Source organism: Rhopilema esculentum, chromosome 21, assembly GCF_057945365.1.
Source record: "Rhopilema esculentum isolate cy_ngs chromosome 21, ASM5794536v1, whole genome shotgun sequence".
Classification (NCBI taxonomy): domain Eukaryota; kingdom Metazoa; phylum Cnidaria; class Scyphozoa; order Rhizostomeae; family Rhizostomatidae; genus Rhopilema; species Rhopilema esculentum.
The window spans coordinates 12,593,423-12,616,006 of record NC_142835.1 but is presented as its reverse complement, the minus strand read 5'-3'; the positions used below and the strand labels follow the sequence as shown (position 1 = coordinate 12,616,006).

The 22,584-nt window shown below is 37.7% G+C and overlaps 1 protein-coding gene across 4 annotated transcripts; it reads right to left on the bottom strand.

The window, feature by feature from the left end:
* Window positions 1–135: 135 nt before the first annotated feature.
* Window positions 136–18,593, bottom strand: LOC135684372 (uncharacterized). Of its 4 annotated transcripts, none has more exons than XM_065199909.2 (10): window positions 18,133–18,593; window positions 16,724–16,796; window positions 15,226–15,330; window positions 9,371–9,442; window positions 9,132–9,158; window positions 8,554–8,634; window positions 8,144–8,163; window positions 6,132–6,210; window positions 5,067–5,176; window positions 136–1,171 (listed from the first exon to the last, which is right to left on the bottom strand). In XM_065199909.2, the coding sequence occupies exons 1-10, from the start codon at window positions 18,448–18,450 to the stop codon at window positions 926–928; spliced, it is 1,131 nt and encodes a 376-aa protein (XP_065055981.2). In that variant the 5' UTR covers window positions 18,451–18,593; the 3' UTR covers window positions 136–925. The 4 variants fall into 4 exon arrangements, with proteins under 4 accessions (XP_065055981.2, XP_065055982.2, XP_065055980.2 ...); XM_065199910.2 differs by lacking the exon at window positions 136–1,171 and adding an exon at window positions 1,203–1,927 and having other exon boundaries at window positions 18,133–18,592; XM_065199908.2 differs by lacking the exon at window positions 136–1,171 and adding an exon at window positions 3,599–4,036 and having other exon boundaries at window positions 18,133–18,587.
* Window positions 18,594–22,584: the final 3,991 nt, after the last annotated feature.

Here is a 22,584-nt window from a genome sequence, read left to right as displayed (position 1 = left end):
TTTGGCAACTTTAGAAGATTCTGTAAGCAATTTTTTGAGCGACTCGGGCAGGATCCGTTCTGTCTCTTCCCTGATAAGGGTCAGAAAATTCTTGTCCCCTATTTTGCGTCAGAAAATGGCCAGAAAAAGGCAGAATTTCGGAGATACGCTATTGATGTTAAATTCAGCAGTAAGACAACTTACAAAATTATAACGTCAGAACTTGAAGAATTTAACGCATCAGAGTAATTGTTTGACACTGGGCTAATTTGTAGCAAATATTTACCTAAACAGTGTCACTACTCCTTATGTATAAAATTGCAACAAAATTAATTACATTACTCGTCTTAGTTTCCACAATATCAAAATCCAGCAGTTTTAAACATTTCAATTACCAAGAACTACATAATGATTGATCTGTTCATTTTCAACACAGAAAATTAAAAAATTTACTATAAAAAATAATTACAAGGGGGAGCCTTAGGGGGAAAAATGCTTAAGGCTCCCCCTTCCTAGCGACTTTCACAGGTTTGCGAGTATATCTTGCGTAGGAGTGCGACAATAATGTTAGCATTGTTCTTGCCTTTCCAAGGCTAATACGCGATTTGGTCAGCCCGCGTAGCAGGCTTTCTGTTAGAAAGTATATTCACTAATTCAAAGCAGATGAAACAGCCTTTTCAGTCTGCACTTGCATCAAGAGCTTGAAACAGACGATAGGTAGCAAGCGATGCATCATTACAATTGCCATGCCAAGTTCTCTAAATCACACACTACGCAGTAGAGGATCACTGTATATTTCTCTTCCAATTTTATAACAAAAGTATACTATCAATCATGATATCATTGAATTAGAAGAGTATTATCTTGTTTAATCAGAAAATATTATCAATCACTTTTGGCATCAACTACAAATAGCCTTTTGTATTTGAATATGGCAACACGTGGTTTAGATTTGTTGCAGTAAATAAACGCCAAAATAAGAGCCATCTGACTTAACTATATAAGACTGCCTGAGGAAGGGCCATCTTGTAACCCATACTCTATCACCACTGAGCAGCCTGAAAACGCCACCGACATACTTCGTTGATTTATCATGCCTGGGAGCTGTCCATGTCGTGAGGCCCATCATAAGAGCGTTATTGTTGCTCATTACCAGGTGTTGACCAATTTTCCCCTTGGACTCGTAGTACATCTGTAGAAGTTGTCAATCTTTTAATACTTAGGGCTTTACTACCTACAATGCATTTGACCGTCTACATGCAATCCAAAAGCAGGGCTGCTTACGGGGGGGGGGGGGGGGGAGGCGGGTTGCTTGGTGGGACAACAATCTGCTGAACAATGAGATTTAGCCACAGAGATAACAATTCAAAAACAGTGTACAGAGAAATTATGAGGGTTTAACTCGTTCAAAGCCAGAAAAGACTGGTTGTGGGAAGAAATCCTTGCTATGATACTCGTGTCTCTGAATGAGCAGCCTCTCTTAGGATTGGTGACAACCGTTCTGCCCATGACCCCTGCCTAAATGTCTTCGTTAAATGTTCTGACAACAGGCTTTCTTATCCGTTGGTTTCCATATTAAGGATCGAAGTAAGCATACATAACATATTTTCTCACATCTAGGTGGTAGTAAGAAACAATTTGACTGACGCCATAATAATAAACATATAGCAATCTAAATAGATGCACGTTTTAGGTGAAAAATAAAATATGTATGCTATCAGATTGTTTGCAAAAGGAAAGCCCCCAAAAACGAAGATTCTTTGTTCGTAAGGTAGGCTGTAGAGTGAAGATCGGTAGTAACCCAAACTTTGGATCCTGCATTCAGCTTAAAAACACCTCCAACATAGTTAGTAGACCTTCCAACAAAGGTTGTCATTCCTTGCAACTTGATTTTGCTGTCACTCATTACCAAATGATGATTCATAACCTCCTTTGTCTCGTAGAACATCTAAACAACGTTGACTAATGTCAGGATGTACAGGTTATATGAGACTATGTACAGATCAGCTTCAGAGCATTACTATATCCTTGGAAAAGTGCTCACAAAATGGCCTTTGAGTGTCTTGTGATAAACTACTAAAATTAATTTCATGTCTGGCGATTAAATGAAAATTATGAAAGCATAGGAGACTTAATCTTAAAACACCAATTTAAAAGTACGACCTCTTGAAGTACTTCAAACAATTTCACAGCAAATTTTGACTAAAGATTCGGACCTGGGACCAGAATATTTTAATCTAAATATTTTATAATGCTTATGCTTATCATGCATGGTTTTATCAAAACCATGGTAAATTTTAGAATTTAAAAAATCTTCCAGTGAAGTTTGGAGTAATTGCAAAAATGAGACCGTATATTTAATTGGCGTATTCAATATTTCTGCATTGACTAAACCACGCTTCAAATGTGCAAATTCAAATTCCAATCATAGTACCTTGATAAGCATATGTACAATAGAACAAGCTCTTTTCAAAATGGGATCTTATCGATCTCGCGTGTAACCACCACAACAGATAAAAAGATAATGTTATGCTACAAGAACATGCAGAATCAAAACAGGAAGAAGTATTACAAAAAATTCCATGACCTTTAAAGGCCTAGGGGGAGGGTTCCCCTATTAAGGCCTGATTTGAGGGGGTCTTGTCGATTTGAGGGTCTTACCAAATGGCTACCAAATGGCCCAGTTTCGATAATAACACAACGGCTTAACTTAGCTTGCGATTTATTAAAGACAATGAACAGGGTCTTTTCATTCCCGAATCAACAGCAGTCAATTGCGAAGAAATTTGTCAAAGAAGGACCACGACCAGGCGCGTACAAAGAAATGGATGCTACCAATGACATAATTGCCGTCCTTATGGTACCATTCGAGGGTTATTGTCAAAAAACACTACCATTTGAAGGTTATTTTTTAACATTATAGCTTTGGCCCTCTTTGACCCTGACTGGACCCCCTGTTAGGCCATAATGGGAGTAGCCCCCGGGCTTAAAGGCTGCAAGCACAATGGTGATTATTTACAAACTGGCGTTCACTGGTATAGTTTACATTGTAGAGCAATTTTAATCTCCGGACTTAACAAAAAATTAGCCTTGAAACATCATAAAAATCAATATATACATTATACAAACTTATACAAACTTGTAAATGGCTTTCAGTTTCGAATCTAATTAAATGTGACAGGGCCATAATGACGTACACAATGATGAATGGTCTTTGCCCTGACAGCCTTAAAGGTAAATTTATTACTAGATCAGAGATATCCAGGTATTCGACAAGGAATCAGCTTGATATTGACATCCCAAGGCAAAATTTGGAAATCTCAAAGGGAAGCTTCTTTCACTCTGGGGCCAAAACATGGAATGAGATTCCAAGAAACATCAGAATGAGCCCCACAATTTCCATTTTTAAAAGAAACTTGAAGGGATTACTACAAAGTTAATAAATTCCCAAAACACGATCCCTAGGTAGAACAGCAACATCTTTATTTTATATAATTAAAGAATTAATTTGTATTAGAAGTAGTTTATTTATATTATAGCTAATGGAAAATTCGTGTATAAAGATTTTAAAATGAACAAAAAAAATGAAATGAAACACCAGAATGTTGAAAGACAAATAATCGATCAGAAATGATTTAATCGAAAAATTACAAATGCACAAGCTTTGGTACATCAATGATAAATTTCAACTTGATTTTGGGTGCGATTGTCATTCTCAGGCTTCGATAGTTGTGCACAATTTCCATACAAATTGCTCGTAACCACTTGTAACAAGAGTGTTCGAAAGCTCAGAAAACTGCAATGCCCGTTATTGGTATAGCAAATATGCGCCAAAGTATGTCGACCCTTGGTGCAACGTATACTTGGTGGCAATGCCAAAAACACTAATTTGGTCGCCTCGGATCAATCGAAAAATGCCTCCGGTAAACTTTGTGCTTGCATTTTTGTCGAATATATGCGTCGGTCTTTTAAAAGTTTCAAGTCCCAAGAGAATCGGTTCGTGGTCATTTTTTTTCACAACATGCCGGTTAAACTTAAATCTACCAGAGTAGTGAATCTGCAGAAAAAATTGTCATTAATACGGATCAAAGTTTTCTTTTCATGCTAAACCAACTTGCACATACGGCAAATAGCCTGTGGTGCCCGCAGCTAACACAGTTGCGTCTAGCATCGACACTCGTTTTTCGATTGAATATTCTGAAAGCACTATAGCTCTGTTTACTACACAAACTATCATGGGTTCGCCTTATGTCAAAAGTAACCTGGGTTCAACCCTGATGCGTTTTCACTTGAAACTGTCGATTTTGTAGTGTAAACGGAATCAAGGGTGAACCTTGGTTAGCTTGATAACGACGCATGCGTAACACAAAAAATTGAAGGTGAAAATAAACAAAATGGCGCAGCCATTGTGTAAATTGTTTGTGAACTTTACAGAATACACTAAAACGACTTTAAAAACAATTATTCCGACCGCAGGCTTCGTAAAATGAGAAAACTTCGCATTCGCTTTGTTCTGTATTCGGCGCCGTTTCTGTAACTGCGCATGCGTCCTGAAGAAACTAACCCAGGTTCGCCCCAGGTTTGCGTTTACACTACACTTTATCAAAACCAACCCAGGCAGGACCTAAGGCGAACCCAACCTGGGTTAGTTTGCGTTTACCCTACAAAAATCTAACCTGAGTTAGTTCTAACCTGGGGCGAACCCAGGTTAGCCTGTGTAGTGTAAATAGGGCTTATGTCTAAACAGGGCTTGAATGAAATGAAAAAGAGAAAATTCGAAAAACGGAAGAGGCAAGATGTTTTTGCTACAGTTAAAGCGTGGTTTACTGCAAATGCAGAATAGACTTATGAATCTCGTTTTTTTTAAATCACAGGTTGAATTCGCAACATCCTGCCTGCTGAATAATTACATTTAGTGTTAAACAAAAGAAAGACGGCATTAGCAAAAAAACAAGGAGTTTTTCGATAAGATTAGACAAAAGAATATCCCTTGACCATCCTTATTGCTTCTCTATATGAGCATGAAATATAACAGGGAGCTTTTAAATTGCTCTTCTTGGTATAGAAAAAGCGCAAATCTAACTCACCTGACAATAAACATAGTAATATCCAGTGACCCTGATTTTTATGTATCCATTATCGTATCGTATTCCTCCATGATGAGCTTCCGTCTTCCAAATCTTGAATCTAGCATCTTCTGCAAAGGGGTTTCAAATGTAACATAGCATTCGTACATGGTTAGCATTCGTTTTATTTGATTTATTTTGAAAATTTATTTCATTACATTGGATGCTCGCCATCGTATTGGTTTGTTCCTGAATATCTTTCTAATGTAATATTAGTTTTAAAAAATAAGCAATTAAGCCTTTAAGAAAATGCATTATATAAATGGGTATAAATGGATGTGACTGGTGATAAGAAACAATGTTTCCAAAAACATGTCGAAGATTTGTGCCAAAAGGCTTCACGTGCTTGCTCTTTTCACTATGTCATTGGTCCTATCATAGTCAGGTCCTATCGAACCAAAAACCGTAACGAATACTAGCATTAGGTCGCAATTCAGTTTCACTTTGTCCACTTATATTGATACAAAATGGTACGGAAGCTAACTATTCAAAGTTAAATCGCATACACGAAAGAGCACTGCATGCAGAGATAGTGAATCAGATATGGAGAGAAAAGTTGTATGAAACGTGCGATATTAAGCAAAGAATTCAGGCAAAAATCCAGTTATAAGTGATTAAACTGGAAAATCTAAAACACCTACGAACGTAAATAATGGGATTTTAAGGAAGATAGCAAAGTAAAACATAATTCTGGACATTTACGATGATGGTACAGACCGTTGTTTTGGAGGATCTATAGCGTTTTTTCACAGTACCTAAACATTTTTAAACAAAACGAGTTTATCGATCTGATGGTGACTACTTGGTTTGTTCTTATTTGTGACTTGTTTTTTTATGAACCTTAAATTTTTGGTGTACCTTCGCATACAAACTGGCAAATATTTGAAGCAGATGTTTTTACGAGGTGTATCGGTATGCTTCACTGCCTCCCAAGAGTGTTTTCCCTCTAGCGTATTCTATACACCTCATTGGTCAGTTGAATTTGGCGACCCAGCCCCAGATGGACGAAAATAGATTTTCCCTCACCTTTTGTTTTTGCAGTTGTCAAATCTAGTGTCGGACTGCCAGCTACTCCAACTCCGACCAGGTGAATCAGTTCAGACGTCTAGAAGTGGCAAAGATAAAGAATTCAACAGAACACATAACGCATACTTCCTGTAGCAAGAGGATTTATTTCTTTTCATTTTATATTATATTCTTTATACACAAAAACCTAGTTACATTAATACAATTTATGTACAGTTAAAGATAAATTATGCACAGTAATCTATACAGCAGCTGCTCTTCCAGGGAGTCGTGTTTTATGTTGTGTTCAGCTCGTATAATAACTTTTCAATTGCTTTTTTAATTTACTAAGTGTAGGGAGCTCTCTGATATTGATGGGAATATCGTTCCAGGCTTTCAGAGCCGAATAGTGAAAGCCTTTCTTGACGTATTCAAGGTTATTTCTTGGGATTTGAAGGTCCTTGCAATTCCTTGTTCTGTAGTTGCTGGCTCCATTGTGTGAGTAAGGGCCTGTTTACATGGAAGCGAGTTTCCCGGCTAATCATGTTTCCAGGTTAGCCTAGTTTCCCAGCATGTGTCGGAAATCGACAGGTTCTCCCTTAACCGTTTACATGGACAGCCGGGAAACTCGGCCCTGGATGGTTTCAATAAACATTTCCAACAACTTGAGCCGGATTTTGATGATAAACTTATGTCTTAGCCTGTTTTCATTTCATCTGCAAGGAATTTGTGATCTTGTTTTGGCTTACAGAAAGCAAGGGATGATATTCTGTTAAAATATCTTTTGCTGAAAGAAACAGGATTATCAGAAACTTGAGATACAAAAAAATGCCAAAATGTTGAAAAAAACACTTCACATGGTACTAAACATGCGTATGTCAGACTATTTTATCCCAGTAAGGGCGGGAATTTCGGCAAATTTTTTTTTGTAGATTGTTGGTTTAAATTAGCTGTTGTATTTAGCTATTGTGGATACCAACTTTAAATAATGTAATAATAATGGAAACTTTTCATTTTGAATTCCAGTTAAAACTACAATTACAAATCTCACTATTACAAGGTAATTTGTAACTGGCTAGCCTGTTTTTACAAAATAAAAACTATTACAATCGTAGTAATGAGAAAAGAAAAAAATTTTAAAAGGGGAGTAGCTCTGGATTAGTCCAAGTTTTGTTTTTACAGCAGAAAATGGCGCCCAACTACATGTGTTGGCCGGGAAATTTGGCTGACCGAGACCCCGCCTGTGTCTGCCGGCATCCCGGCTGGCTGAGTTTCCTGGCTGTCCATGTAAACGGTTAACTGAGAAACTCGGTTAGCCGGGAAACTCGCCTCCATGTAAACAGGCTCTTGAAGATGCATTTCCACAGCACCGCTTAGATTGACGTCACCGCTAAGATTAGACTTTGCTATGTTACTTCCATTTTCACAAATGACACGCTTCCATTTTCAAGAGGGCTTAGCTATAGACAAAAGGCTTCGAACATGGGATGTTGCAATGCAAGATATCCCGCTCGTCTCTTATTTTTCATGCGTACTATGAAAGATCCCTCTGGTACCAAGAAAACGCAAGGCCTAACGATACCAAAGTTGAATGGAGACATACTCCGTTTGTTCATGTGACAATACTAAGCCTGACCCAAACCAAAAGAAAATAACTTCAAATTCAATATGCGTCGTAAGTCCATCAATATGAGTTCGGTTAGTAGATCCAATAATTCCACAAATTTCCATGGGAATGCAAGGCTAAAGCGCGCCAAAATTTAAATGGTAAAAAATGGGATCCACCCTGAGAGTGGATCCTTTACGATCTAGTCGAATGACTACATGTGAATGGTTCTCAATTGTGAAGATTTCTTGAGTATCAGGAACGTTTTAGCATGAAACGTACTGATGTTTCTTAGCAAATTTCAAAACATTAACTTAGGACCGATAAAAAAATGCAAGGCTTTTTTAATTTGATTAAATTATGCTTCTGAAACAATATGTGAAACAGTAATGACTAATTAACTGGTTATATAGAGTGCATTTCTTACCGGGGATTTTCCGCTATCACCTGCAAGAAAAAAGGAGATAAGTCTAATGTAAAACACAGCACATTTATAATAGAGCGTTTAAACTATATTCTATATTTTAGGCAGGGATATAAATGAAGACTTGGTTTTGTGAATTTCTAATCAAAGGTAATAGTTTTGTGAAATTCCACGACATAGCAATCGTGTTATTATGTAGTCTGGAAATGAGGCGGGTCGGCTGAACAAGCAAAATAAAAACAAGCAAAATAAAACTCATCTATTCCAGCAAAACTCAAATCACAAAAACCTTGTTCATACACATCGACAACTTGGTTTACGAAAGCTATTTCAAGGTATGTAGAAACAAGTAAAATGCCAAAATAAACACTGTGAGAGTAAGAAGCAGTTGAAATAAAAACGTCTGTTCTCGCCTTTTTCACCCTTGTCACCTTTTTCTCCTTTGCCACCTATTTTACCGCTAGCACCTCGGTCACCTTTCTCTCCATTTGGACCTAAAAACGTGGAAAAAATAAATTTCAGCAACGTGCATCCTAAAGTTTTTAAAGTCATCAGTTGATTCTTGAAGACAACTCAAATCGAAAGAACATCGGTCTTAAAAATTCAACTTTCCCCATACAAGACCAGCCTATACAAAATTTAAGAGACAATACGCACCATCTTCGTCAAGAAAAAATTATAAGCATTGACAATTAGACAATAGCAAAACTAAGGCCGTGGCATAGGATGAAAAAGACGGCAAAAGATGAAAAAGGAGGATGTAAAGTAATTGCCCGCACACATTTTTTACCTCTAGTATCATTAAGCTTGTTCAACCAGCAAAGAAAAAGAAGAATCGCCACATTAAGGAGATTCAAATGCCATTCTAGGAACCGCATCACAGAGGATTTCACCTCAGTTTTAAAAGAATGTTTCGAATAAAAGTTCGCCACTCTCATGTCATCATTTTTGCAAATATGCAGTAATTTATAGTATCAGTAATTAAACTCACCTCGTGGGCCAACGTTTCCTTGTGGACCTTTAAAAAACAATTAAAATCATGGTTTGATGGTTCTTAAGATTTCTTAAAAAACAAGCAATGATTTTGATAAAAGTTTTATCATAAATAAAATAATCCATTTATTAGAACAACGAAATTCAGAGAAAGCGAAATAGAGAAAAACGGAACTTGGTCTGTTTATGCCAGGTACTGTCAAGGATATTATTTTTAAAAGAGACATTGTCTCACACCTGCTTTTCCTCTGACTCCAGGATCCCCCATTTCACCCTTCGGCCCCCTTTCACCTTTCTGCATTCTTTTACCTTCAAGAATAAAAGGCTAGTTTTTAGACGCTGTAAACTGCAATATTTATAGCAATAGTTGAAAATAAGTCTAAACATTGGTTGAAAGCGGTTAAACTTCAAAAATTTCACTTATCAGACTTGGCACAAATGCTTTTTATGCAACAAAACTTATTTGAATTTACTTTATTAAGAATGAAAGAAGAGTATAATCATGATACACACCAACAAAAAATCACTAAGGTTATAGGAGAAGCAAAAAATTCGGCGACAGAATGCCCCTAACCCAGGGGAGTCCCTTTAAGGCAAGCCCCGTAGACACTGGGGGCAGGGGGCAATGCCCCCCAATAATTTGCGAAAATTGTGTTTGGAGATTAAATAAGGAGCAGCTTGATCTGACAGTATTCGTAAGGCAGGTAAACTGGATATCAATGCCCCTCCCCCTCAATCCAGTTTAGCTATCTACGGGTCTGGTCTCTTATGATGCGCTACTATTACCTTTTGTCTAGCTTTTATCAGCTAGCACTTGCAGAAACAATTTAAATTGTTGTGGACCAGGCTCGATAAGCTCTGCTGTTCAAGGAGCTAAACTATTGTATATGTGAACAAAATTCGCTTATGTAGCAATTTATAAAAAAGAATTTAAAAGGGCAAGGGAATGGGAGAGCCCTGAAATGAGAAAAGAGGTAATGAGAAAGGGGGTGAGAAAATTAGAGCAAAGTAAAGCTCTGGAGAAGAGATAAGTCGGACGATCAAAAAGAGATCAGTGGAGCTTGATCTGCAAGAGCTAGAAATACAAGGAGCCCAATGAAGATACAACCAAGATAAACGAGGAGTCGATGAAAGTCAAATTCACAAACCAAATCGAGTCTACACCTGGTTTGTGAAACAAAGAGGCTTCTCCAGTTCTGTCATGTGACAAAACTTGGCACTGGCACCTTTAGCAGTTGTCTGACCCGCCCCATAACAACTAGAAATGATTAAGTTTTTATCAGTACTTTTAGCGCATCTTTGACCATATCACAAAGTCCAGAAAAGTTGTTAGCCTTCCTCCAGACAAAAACATCCCAGAAGGTAAACCCTCCTTACAAAACAATAGAAAGTGGGCGTGTGAGGTAGGCTGGGGTGTGTGATAGGAGCTTCAATTGTTTTTCGTGGACCTTCCTCCGGTCAGTGGCTGTGCGACCGTAATGTTTTCCTAACTCTGCCATAGCATAAAGGAAAATCCTGTCTTTTTATCTTCAAACGGGCTTTAGATATTAGAACATCTTCCATAGTCTGCCGCGCCATATATTCTAATTTCCAGTGAAAAAAAAACACGGAGTCACACATGAGGATTCCAGGAAGTCACGTGTCACGTGCAGTGGCATAACAGACTAATATTATTTCTGGTTCAAAAACGTATTTTTGGTGCAAAAATTTTGGCTACGTTATTTTACAGCTGGTATTCTAGATTGGATAAACGAGTTATGGGGCGGAAGCCTGCATGATATTTCAGTCTAAATGAATGGAAAGGCAGTCGTTGAATCTTAGCTTCATTAGTATTTCAGTCATTTTAAAATGTCAATTACTTCCCAACTGGCTACAAATAAATGCTAGAAAGAATTGTTTCAGGCACTTGGCCGTGGTATTAGGGTAAATACCTGTCACCGTAAGGGTACCTATACAGATTACTAAGCAGTGGCAGGGGGGCAGAGGGTCAAAGTAGCGCCTCTCATTTAGCTATCTTCAAATTTTCCTTCAAAGTTTTGGAAATATGCAGAGCTATATCTATCTATCTGTGGCGTACTGAAAGACCTTCAATGAGGGGTGATAGAGAATTCTCAAATACTCAGATGAGCAAGTTTCCTTTAAAAACCATTCTCACAAGTGAAAATCAACGCGCCCGACACGAATTTCATGATATCATGTCGATCCTGCAAGCGGTTTTTGAGTTATTGAGTTCATTTCGCTTGTTTGGTTAAATATCACTCTTTCAAAATTGTTCAAAATTAATCTCGGTTGGGCAAGTTTACATTGATTAAGATCAGGGGCGAAACTTCACTATTTTCATTAGGGGGTATGAAGCTTAGATGCCCGACAAAAGGGCGTGTCATGCTTGATGAAAGGGCTTGTCATGCATGAACTTCATTTTGAGGGCACATCGTCCCCAGGGCTGAAATCATCGGGGACCCCGAGAGAGGGTCACTAAATATGTTAGTCCTTTAGACTCAAGCTGTTTGCTTAAAGTCAATAAATATGCCTTTGGCTATAAACATTTGTTTCCGAAAAGCAAGCATTTGTAAGGCCTCTCTTTTCTATAAAAGAAAGAATAGTCTTCACTTTCTAAATCACCTAGCTATTAAGATAGCAATTTAAAAAAGAGGTTGAAGTAGGGTCTCAATTTTATCAAAGTGGAGCAACAAAATATAGCTTGGAAATCTCGGAATTTAGAAACAGCTACGCAGACTACAATGTTTCAACAAAAAAGAGCTTCAGTTGCATTTTCTGAGTTTGATTTTCAACTTTCCGTTGCTCCCAGGGATGTCGCGACCGGGCGGTGTGTGGGGTCTCACACCCCCTCCCCCCAAAAAAATAGTATCTCAATAGGATAGTTGCTCTGTTGGTTAAATATGATAATCCTTGATATGAATGAAGGTAAACAAACTAATGATTTGAAGATTTGAAGATTTCTTGTTGGCAATAAATCTAAAAATCCAGGCCCTCTTTAGGTAAAATTGTGTCTTGTGTCCATTTCCCCTGGAGTTTCTCGTTTGAAGCGTCAACTGCAATTCGCTATGAGCTCCAGATTTATTTCAACATTCAAAAGGCGTGCTAAGATAGAAAGAGGGATCTAAATTTACAACCAGTGCTTCTTGTTACCTAGCTTTAGAAGTAACTGACAACCAGGGGCGCAGTGGCTGGGGGGGGCAGGGGGGGCAGCCGCCCCCCCTGGCAAAAATTTTGTCGGATTGTCGGAAAATCCAACGTTTGTCGGAAATTTTGAAATATTAGACAAAATGTAAGGTTTTCATCGATCCTGTCCGAAAGGTCGCATATTTTTTTAAACCTGTCGTAAAATAGGGCATGCTCAACCCTTCTTACTTATTTTCATTAGAGTATTTATCGGAATCATCGCATTGCTGAAATTTTTAAAGGAAATTAACGCTCTGGTCTCAGTTTTTTTATAAACTCCCATTTCCGACAGTTAAAATTCAACTCAGTTCATTTCGAAATGAATTCGCTGGTGTTGTAGAAGACGCAAAAAGTTAATATTTTCGCCATGACTTAGCACAGGAAAGTTTTGTCGAGCGACGAATACGCAGAAAGAAAAAGATGCCAGGGGAAAATTGCATAGATGAACTAGAGGGAAATAGGGAATCCGTATATCATCGTGATAGTAGATACAGCTATCAGCTCAATGAATACAAGATTCACGTCTCATAAGGCAATTTTGACAGATTTTGCTTTGCTCAACCCTGAATGTTTTCAAAAAACAATCGAAAGGCAGTTGTGTGCAGTGTAATTCAAAAAGGTTGCGAAGAATTACGGCCGGGATGACGAAAAATTAAGAGATGAGTACAGCTCTTTCGTCAATAATTACCGTAAATTTTGGAGAGTTGCAACTCTCTCCCGGCTGCAGGAGAAAGAGAAAACTTTTCAGTTCCATTCAGTTCTTCAGTTGATGATAAGTATAACCTGCAAAGTGCCTTTCCACAGCTGGTCCTTCTTTACAAGGTTCTCGTCACTTTGCCAATAAGTTCAACAAAGTATGAAAGAGCTTTTTCAAAGCTGAGGATTGTAAACAAATCGGCTACGGCCAAAGATGGGACAAGACCGCCTTTCCTCTCTGATAACAATCAACGTCGAAAGTGATATTTTACAGTCGATAGACTATGGTGACATCATCGATTTGTATGCTGCCACACCTCTTTTGAGAAAGATGCTGCTTGAGTAACAGTTTATATAAATTTCAGTTAAAAGAAAACTATTCTTTTGGACGCTTTATATCTATTTAAGGTTTAGCATAAATAAATGCAAAGTAATTATGATGGGATTTAAAATTTGCCAAAAAAACTTTTTGCTATAAACAGCTATAAACACTAACTTGACAGTTTATTGTCTAGAATAGCGAGAAGACTTGTAGGGTGTAAATTTATAACTAGTTGCAGTTTTGTTTATAGCGATTTATACTTGGTAAGTTTTGTTAGAATAAAGGCTATTGTTGAACTTGAAGGTGTATAACGAACGATCCATTCGTTAACGATTTCCAGATCCATTCATGATATTATAGTATCAAGTGTTGCAGTATATGTAGCAAGGGTAATCTTCAAGGAATATATTGGGAAAAAATTTGTCGGAAAAATCATAGTTTTATCGGAAAATTTTCAGCTTTGCCCCCCCCCAAAAAGTTAACTCCCACTGCGCCCCTGCTGACAACATGGTATTTTTCAAGACCGCGGTGAAATTGTACCAGTTATTTTCATCTGCTGTTCAATTTGTTTGAAAAAAATAAGTTTCAATACGATTAGGAGGATTTCTTTATTGAAAGAGTGCTTTTTCCAGGGAACTAAAAGCATCAAAATTCGAAAATTTCCTGCTCCTTCGGCGGTATCTCTGAATTCACTATACCAAAATTCCTCAAGCAAAGAAAAGCGTTTTTATTGGAAGTATTTTACAGGTACACCTATTATCAAAGCTCAATTTTCGTGCTTTCGTAATCATGGATATCGTTCAGAAATAGAAGAAACTTGAAAGTTTTTTGCAATTCATATCTTAATTACAATTCCTTGACAAATTTTTCATTATTTCCCGCTTGAACTGTAGGCTTAAAACTTTCTGTTACTTGTTACAGCTATTTCAATTTTTTTAGTCAAAAAACCTTGGCGGCTGTACGGCCGTTTTTTGGCGAAGAGTGCAATACTTTCGGACCGTAAGTGTAAAACCTTAAGAGAATTTCGGGGCATAACTCCTTACGAATGTATGATAAAAGTTTCATACATTTGGGAAAAAAATGTTGCTTGATTTTTCTCAGCAACCTATACCTAGATTGCATATCCTTCATGTTTTGATTGATTGATGATGCTTCTAAACATGTGCACTTCGAACTCGAGACGAAAGCGCTGATCAGTGGACGAAAGACAGAAATGTATGTGTTGCTGTTTCTTGCCTCGTTTCTGTTATGTTTTCCCAACTGGGTGGAATTGAAAAAAGATGGGGGGGGGGGGTGGGAGACCATAAATTCAAGCTAGGGCAAAAAGTAGCAGTGAAAGTGCGACCTAAAGAAAATTTGCAAATTTGCCCGAAAGATACACTAGCAGCCATAAATTTGCCCGACAAAATCTGCTTTTTGAAGATTACGGGGGGGGCAGCACCCCTCAATACCCCCCCCAGCAGTTTCGCCCCTGATTACGATTTTCCCAAGTGAAGATCAATGCTCCCAAAAAGAATTTCATAGTTTCATTTCGATCGTGTAAATAGATTTCGAGCTTCTCTATCCGTTTCGTTTCTCTCGTTAAAAATCACTTTTCGTTTCGTCTCGTTTCGTTTCGTTTTGTTTCGTCTCGTTTCGTTTCGTTTCGTTTCGTTTCGTTTCGTTTCGTTTCGTTTCGTTTCGTTTCGTTTCGTTTCGTCTCGTCTCGTCTCGTCTCGTTTCGTTTCGTTTCGTTTCATTTCGATTTGTTTTGTTTTGTCGAATATGATAAGCCATACAGCATAGATTAACTGAAATAAAAATGAATGTGATGTACATCTTCCCACTTTCACTTTCATCCTTTAGAACAAGTTGGAAAGGAAAGAGTAACTGACATAAAAGGAAAACTCACAGCGTTTTTTCCTTTTGCAACCATTTCTGTTCTTTGATGCTGCCCTTTTTACAATGTTATGATCTTCCTTGTTCTCATCATTACCATAAACAGGATCAGTAGTTCCTGGTAGAAACAGTGGCAAGTTCAGTAGTTATTGAAGTTGGCATGTCATCTAAATAGGTCAGATCAAACTAAATATGTGAGACCAAAATCATCTCTAAATATGTCACACAATTTCATATGACAGATGTCATCTAACTATGTCAAAATGTCATTTTAATATGTCAGGCAAGTCTCATGTGTCACACTGGTGTCATCTAAATATGTCAGTCAGATGTCACATAAAAATGTCAGACAGGTGTCGTCTTAATATGCAAGACAGATGTCATCTAGCTAGCTTATACAGTCACATAAATATGTCAGACAGATGTCATTTTAATATGCAAGACAGATGTCATCTAGCTATGTTATACAGTCACATAAATATTTCAGACAGATGTCATCTTAATATGCAAGACAGATGTCATCTAGCTATGTTATACAGTCACATAAATATGTCAGACCGATGTCATCTTAATATGCAAGACAGATGTCATCTAGCTATGTTATACAGTCACATAAATATGTCAGACAGATGTCAAATAGATATACAAGACAGATGTCATCTCAATATGTAAGACAGATGTCATCTGAATATGTCAGACAATTTTCACTTTAATATCTCAGACAGATTTGATCTAAATTTATCAGAAGGATTTGATCTAAATACCTCAGACAGATGTTACCCTAATTGGACAGGCTGATGTGATCTAAATATTTCAGACAAATGTAGTCTCAATATGCCAGGTAGATGTTATCTAAATATTCCAGATAGATGTTATCTAAATATGTAAGACCAACCTTTTGTCAGACAGACATCAGTCTTGATAATTTGAAATTTGTTGGTTTGCTGGTATTTGCATGCAATGTTGTGCAATCCATAAAACAGAGACCTTATGATTTTTACTAAGGCCTGATAGTCTTTGAAATGTAATACATGTGTTTAGTCTTTGAAATGTAATACATGTGTTTAAAGGGATGTATCACTGTTCGAAAAAGTGTATAAGGTTTTTATAAGCCAAAAGGAATTCACAGAAGTTAAGAAGACGTTTTTCCAAACAAACAAGATATTTGATGTTCTTGTTCAGTTTAGCTAGATTTATAAATCGAGAAAGAATTCACATCAAGGATTGATCAGCATTTAGGATCTTTGTTATGCTCTCATGTAACTGGAACAATACATAATTGGCACCTCAATCAAGTGTTGGGCATTTAGCAACAGCTGCAGCTGCTCCTAACCCATAATTATTCTCATAAAAAACAGATTTTCATTGCTACAGAAAAGGAAAAAAGAATCTCAGGCCATATTTGCATATAAACAAATCTAAAAATGATATTTCTTAAAAGTTTCAAAGCAGCAAAGTCTGCCGCAATAGTTTCAAGCTCAACTTCTTCTAAACAAAGTATAAAATTTTACCTTTGAGTTGAGGAAAGATAATCCCATTGTTTGCAACAGCAACATCAGGAGGACCTTTTGGTAATGATACTTTCTGCAATGATAATTGTTTGTTTGATATGGGGCTGTTAAAAGTGGGAAAAGGGGGCTGTATCATTGTAGCCCCTGAAATGTTTCAAAATTTTTGCTATATTTCCTAAACACTGGGGAGCTGGGCATAGAAAAATTGAATGGGTTGGGTAGTTCTTCAAGTGCATTTCATTTGGTCAAAATAACACAAGCCCTTAAGATATATAAAGGTGCTGGATGCCAAAGGTCCAATGTGGGACAGGGGTGCATTTAAATATCAATTTGCTTGGTCCTTTATACTGTCTGAAATCTAATTTAGACTATTTTTTAAACACTAGCAGTTAGCATGGTGAATGGGGGGAATCCAGGGGGAAAACGACAGAAACCATAACATGCAGTCATCTCAGCAAAGCCAGCAAAGTGGTTGGTACAGTCTTTTTTTGAGACTCACTGTTGCATTGCACAGATTTACAATGTGGAGAATGAAATCCTTGGGGTATCAGAAAGTCAACTTTCAGATTGCTTTGATATTCAGATCAACCAATCTATTTTTTCAATTTCAGCAAACAAGCCTCATGAGTTCTCAAAGACGCTGAGTTTTTTCGGAACTGGCCTTACCCCCAGAGCTGCCGAGAGGGGGCCAAGGAAGGGGGCAAATTGCTCCAGGGCCTCAAGGTCTAGGGGGCCTCATAAATTAATGGGGCCTCATTTTAGAATGGAATTAATCAATCTTAGCAAAAGTGAAAATGACTTCAAGAATATTCTAAAATGCATTTTAAGCTAATCTGTATGGCTGGGTCACAAAAATCTTCTGCTCATTCCGCTGCCAGGGGCCTTTGTCTACCTGTTTTGTCCCAGGGCCTCTGAAACTTTTTGGCAGCCCTTCTTACGCCGGAGCTTTCATTCTTTGGACGACCCTGGAATTCCTTTTGCGTTCTCTATATAGTAAAATCTTTAGATTCAACTCTTCTGCTTTCTTTTTAACCGATGCTTTTTCTATTCTCCTTACCTGATGAAGAGTAATGGAATTAATTTTCATTTATGAACCTGGGCAAAGCTCAGAATTGTGGAAAGAGCTTTAAAAACTTTTCTGTTTTAAAACCTTAAAAATTTCAGTCTCTAGACAATTCAACTTTTCTACATAAATCAAGATTTTTCAAATTTAGGAGGGAGTTCATTGCTATCAGCAGAAACATGTGACCAAAGGCTAATATTATTTCGCTGTATTTCGCTACCATATCCGATATCTCAAAGGTTTCGATTGCAGCTCCCTTTCCATTTTACAAGATAATATATTTTCAACCAGGAAAAAAACAAACTGGTACTAGGAATAAATTGACTGTATTAACGCTATTATCAACCTGGTTCAGTTCTTCATGGAGTACATTCGATAACGACAATTTGCGGGGCTTGCGAACTTCGAACCCTTCATGTTTGTTATTTTGCAGGCTCTTGTGATCTTTGGTATTGTGGAGATTTCTGCCAACTGATGAAAATGCTTCACCCTTATGCTTGGCGAGAATATCCTTACAGCTGACTTCGAATTTAGCAAATTTTTCCAAATGGTTTTCCAGTCTCAGTTCGATATTCTTTGAATACAAAATTTGCAAAACATTGCCAACAGCGAGGACAATGATCGCAAAGATCAAACACGGTACGATCAATTTCTTCGAATCCATTATTATTATTCGCAGAATTAAATGTCCGAAAAGAATTCCCCTTCGCTCCTGCTACAAACTGCATAAGCAATTTGCAATCAAGACCTGAGCGGTTCAATGTATTTTCTCTTCTGCCAAGTAACTTGTTATAAGCTTTGTTTACCACGAAACAATTTATTTCTGAGAAGGAGAAGCTGGGTGATTGACATATCCTTAAAAAAAATTGCAGTCATAAAGATTGCACGGAAGACGACTTCCGTTTCTCAGAAAAAACTATTTTCAGGCAGCCAAAATTTAACCCACTTATTTTCCCTTTTGCTATGTGGCCACTGGTTTTCTATGGAAAAATTTGGACTTCATCAACGATGAAAGGGTCCATAATGTTCAGGACCCGTTATGTTAAACATATACAAAAACAAATAATTAACCTATCCATAATATGCTATAAATTATTTCCGGATGATCGCAAAACCTTGTATATAAAATAAAGGTTTAACTGCCTTGAAAAACGTATTCCTCAACATTGGTCCATTCACGTGAGTGCTGCAGTAATCGCTTGCGTCAAACCCTTCATGTTTATAAAATTTATAAGAATAAAGGAAGAAATCTACGTTGTTTTTCTCTGTCAATGACACGTTGTGTTGGATCAATCTGGACACAACATAGCTACACAACACAAGGACTGGATGAAACAGAAGATTTAATCTCTTTTCATTTATTCACAGTCAAAAGTCATAAATCAAAATAAAAAACATTTTTAAAAACCATACCAAAGCGAAAACATTGCAAATCTTGTGAACAATTGAATAAATCTTTTTATTCAGCTTCAAAATCTTTCATCTCAAAACGTAACGCTTATATGTCAATAAAATACAACCATGTTTATTTCGGACAAGATCTAAGTTTTCCGTCTATGCCATTCCAATCCATTACAATACGTGTAGAAGTTACATCTACTTTGATAAAAAAGGGCTCAGCTCTAGTCTTTTTATTTCTTGCACCATTTTGGCTTGTTTAATGTCTGTCCAGGGGCGCAGTGGCTGGGGGGGCAGGGGGGCAGTCGCCCCCCCCCCTGGCAAAAATTTTGTCGGATAGTCGGAAAAACCAACGTTTGTCGGAAAATTTGAAGTATTAGACAAAATGTAAGGTTTTCATCGATCCGGTCCAAAAGGTCGCATATTTTTTTAAACATGTCGTAAAATAGGGCATGCTCAACCCTTCTTACTTATTTTCATTAGAGTATTCATCGGAATCATCGCATTGCTGAAATTTGTAAAGGAAATTAACGCTCTGGTCTCAGTTATTTTATAAACTTCCATTTCCGACAGTTTAAGTTCAACTCAGTTCATTCCGAAATGAATTCGCTGGTGTTGCAGAAGACGCAAAAAGTTATTGTTTTCGCTATGACTTAGAAGAGCAAAATTTTGCCTTGCTCAACCCTGAATGTTTTCAAAAAACAATTGAAAGGCAGTTGTGTGCAGTGTCATTCAAAAAGGTTGAAAGAATTACGGCCTGGATGACGAAAAATAAAGAGATGAGTACAGCTCTTTCGTCAATAATTACCGCAAATTCAGGAAAGTTAGAGAGAAAGCCTTCAGCCGGCTGCAGGAGAAAGTCTTGATTTAAGCCCCGGCCAAACCACTCGATTTTTCACTCGATTTTTTACTCGACATGAAATCGAGTGAAAATAGAGTCGTTTGGCCACCTTGTCGAGCAAGTCGATTGGCGTTGAGTGATGTCGAGTGAAGTTTGATCTTTAGCAAAAAAGTCGAGTGAAAAGGTGTCGTCGAATGAAAATCGAATCGTTTGGCCACCTTGTCGAGTGAGTCGAGTGAGCGCGTGCGCAGTTATCATCTCTTATGCTGGGCAAGGAAGCATACTACCCTGGGGCCTCGAGGTCCAGGGGACCTTTTTAGGTGATGAATTTTATTTTAAGAATGGAATTAGTCAAAAGAAACAAAATTTTGCCTGAAAATAGTAATTTATTGAAACGAAATAAGTATTTAATGGCGGTTCATGCATAAAACGGACGAACAGGGTCTTATGTCGCACGAGTTCGTCAAGAGATTGTCAAAGGATATTTGCACGCAAGATAAACACGGCAGCCGATTTGCGTTTCTTTGCCTTCGAGTGAAAAATCGAGCGAAAGATCGAATCATTTGGCCACCCATGCTCGACTTCGCTCGATTTTGAGATCAAATGTCGAGAGAAAGATCGAGCGAAAAAAACGAATCGTTTGGCCAAGGCTTTGAATAGAGAAAACTTCCATTCAGTTCTTCAGTTGATGATAAGTACAACCTGCAAAGTGCCTTTTTACAGCTGGTCCTTCTTTACAAGATTCTCGTCACTTTGCCAATAGGTTCAACAAACTATGAAAGAGTTTTTTCAAAGCTGAGTAATTATGATGCGATTTAAAACTTGCCAAAAAAAACTTTTTGCTATAAACAGCTATAAACACTAACGTGACAGTTTATTGTCTGGTATAGCGAGAAGACTTGTAGGGTGTAAATTTATAACTACTTGCAGTTTTGTTCATTTGGTAAGTTTTGTTAGAATAAAGGCTATTGTTGAACCTGAAGGTGTATAACGAACGATCCATTCGTTAACGATTTCCAGATTCATTCGTGATATTGTAGTATCAAGTGTTGCAGTATATGCAGCAAGGCAAGGGTAGTCTTCAAGAAATGTATTGAGAAAAAATTTGTCGGAAAAATTTTCAGCTCTGCCCCCCCAAAAAGTTAACTCCCACTGCGCCCCTGTGTCTGTCTACTTAATCTGTTGTTATTTATCGGTTGCATATAGTTATTAACAAAATAAGGCCTCTGTTCCAACTTGTTTCGAAATCATTTGTTTAGAATTTTGTTTGCCTGCGCGCAGACTTTGCAAATTGGAGATATTGTCTAAATATTTACAATTTTCTTTACCTCTATGTGCGAAGTCTGTACGCTTAAAAATTTCCATTTCTTCCAAACTCTTTATTTTTACACCTATTGCGGCAAAACATCGAAAAGAGTATTATCATGGAATTTAAATTTTAAGATCCCTATTTGTTTGAATTTCTTTACAATATGTAAATATAAATTTTTTAAAGATTGGCAGCATTATCATAATGATAGAGACTTGTCACTAGCTGATATATTCTAGGAAGCAAAAATTATCAAAAAAATCCCCAACCTTTTGATAAAGCAGTGACTTAGATAGCAGTGGCGTAGCGTGAGTTGCAGAAGCGGGTATGCGGCGAGGGATCTGGGGCCTGCTGAAGGCCCCAATGGGGCCAAGGTGCAACGCGCTCGTGGGGGACCAGGGGGCGAAGCCCCCAGAAGGTATAGCTTTTTAAAAACACCTGATAGTTAAAATAGAGCCTTCTCTATAATCCTATCATGCCCAAACAGAACATCTACAGCACACTTCGAAATGAAAATTATAGACCACTTTTTCATACTTTTATAAGGATTTTTGATAGGTCACAATTAGAAAATAAAAGATTCGGTCAAAAGATATCCGCCTAAACCCCTATGTTCAAATGAATTACCCCGTACCATCCCTATTTGAGTACCCTCCCTATTTGGGTACCCTCACTAATTGAGTACCCTCACGTGGGACTCAAGCTAACATGAAAAAAAAACCATTTATGCAATCATCTTATATTACTCTATCTCTATAACCCTATAATCCATATCTTCTACCTGTTTGAATCCACATTTCGAAGACTTATGCTGTGATTCAATTCAACTAGGGCATGCGGATCGGCAACCGCATGCCCTGGCTCTTTGTTGATCAGTATCTGGTCACGTGACTTGGCTTGCTGAACAAGAGAGCACGAAGCAAGCTGAGATCAGTTGCTTCCCTTTCAAAGCTCTATCCTCAACGCTGTGAGTAAAAAATTGGAGCAATCTTTCATTAGCATGATAGATTATTCATTGATACAACCTTCTATCCTATATTTTTGCAAAATTTTACACTAAAAGAGGGAAAAATCAATCGTTTTCCGGTCAGAATTCCGCATTCCCGGAAATGAGAAGTGCTATAAACAGAGGTTGCTAGCCAAAGTCAATAAAGGGATCTTTAGGACTCAGTAAGTTGCAAGGGGCATATTGAAAGTGGTGATGGGAGGGGGGCAAGTGCCCTCTGTCCCCCCGGCTCCGATGTCTACGG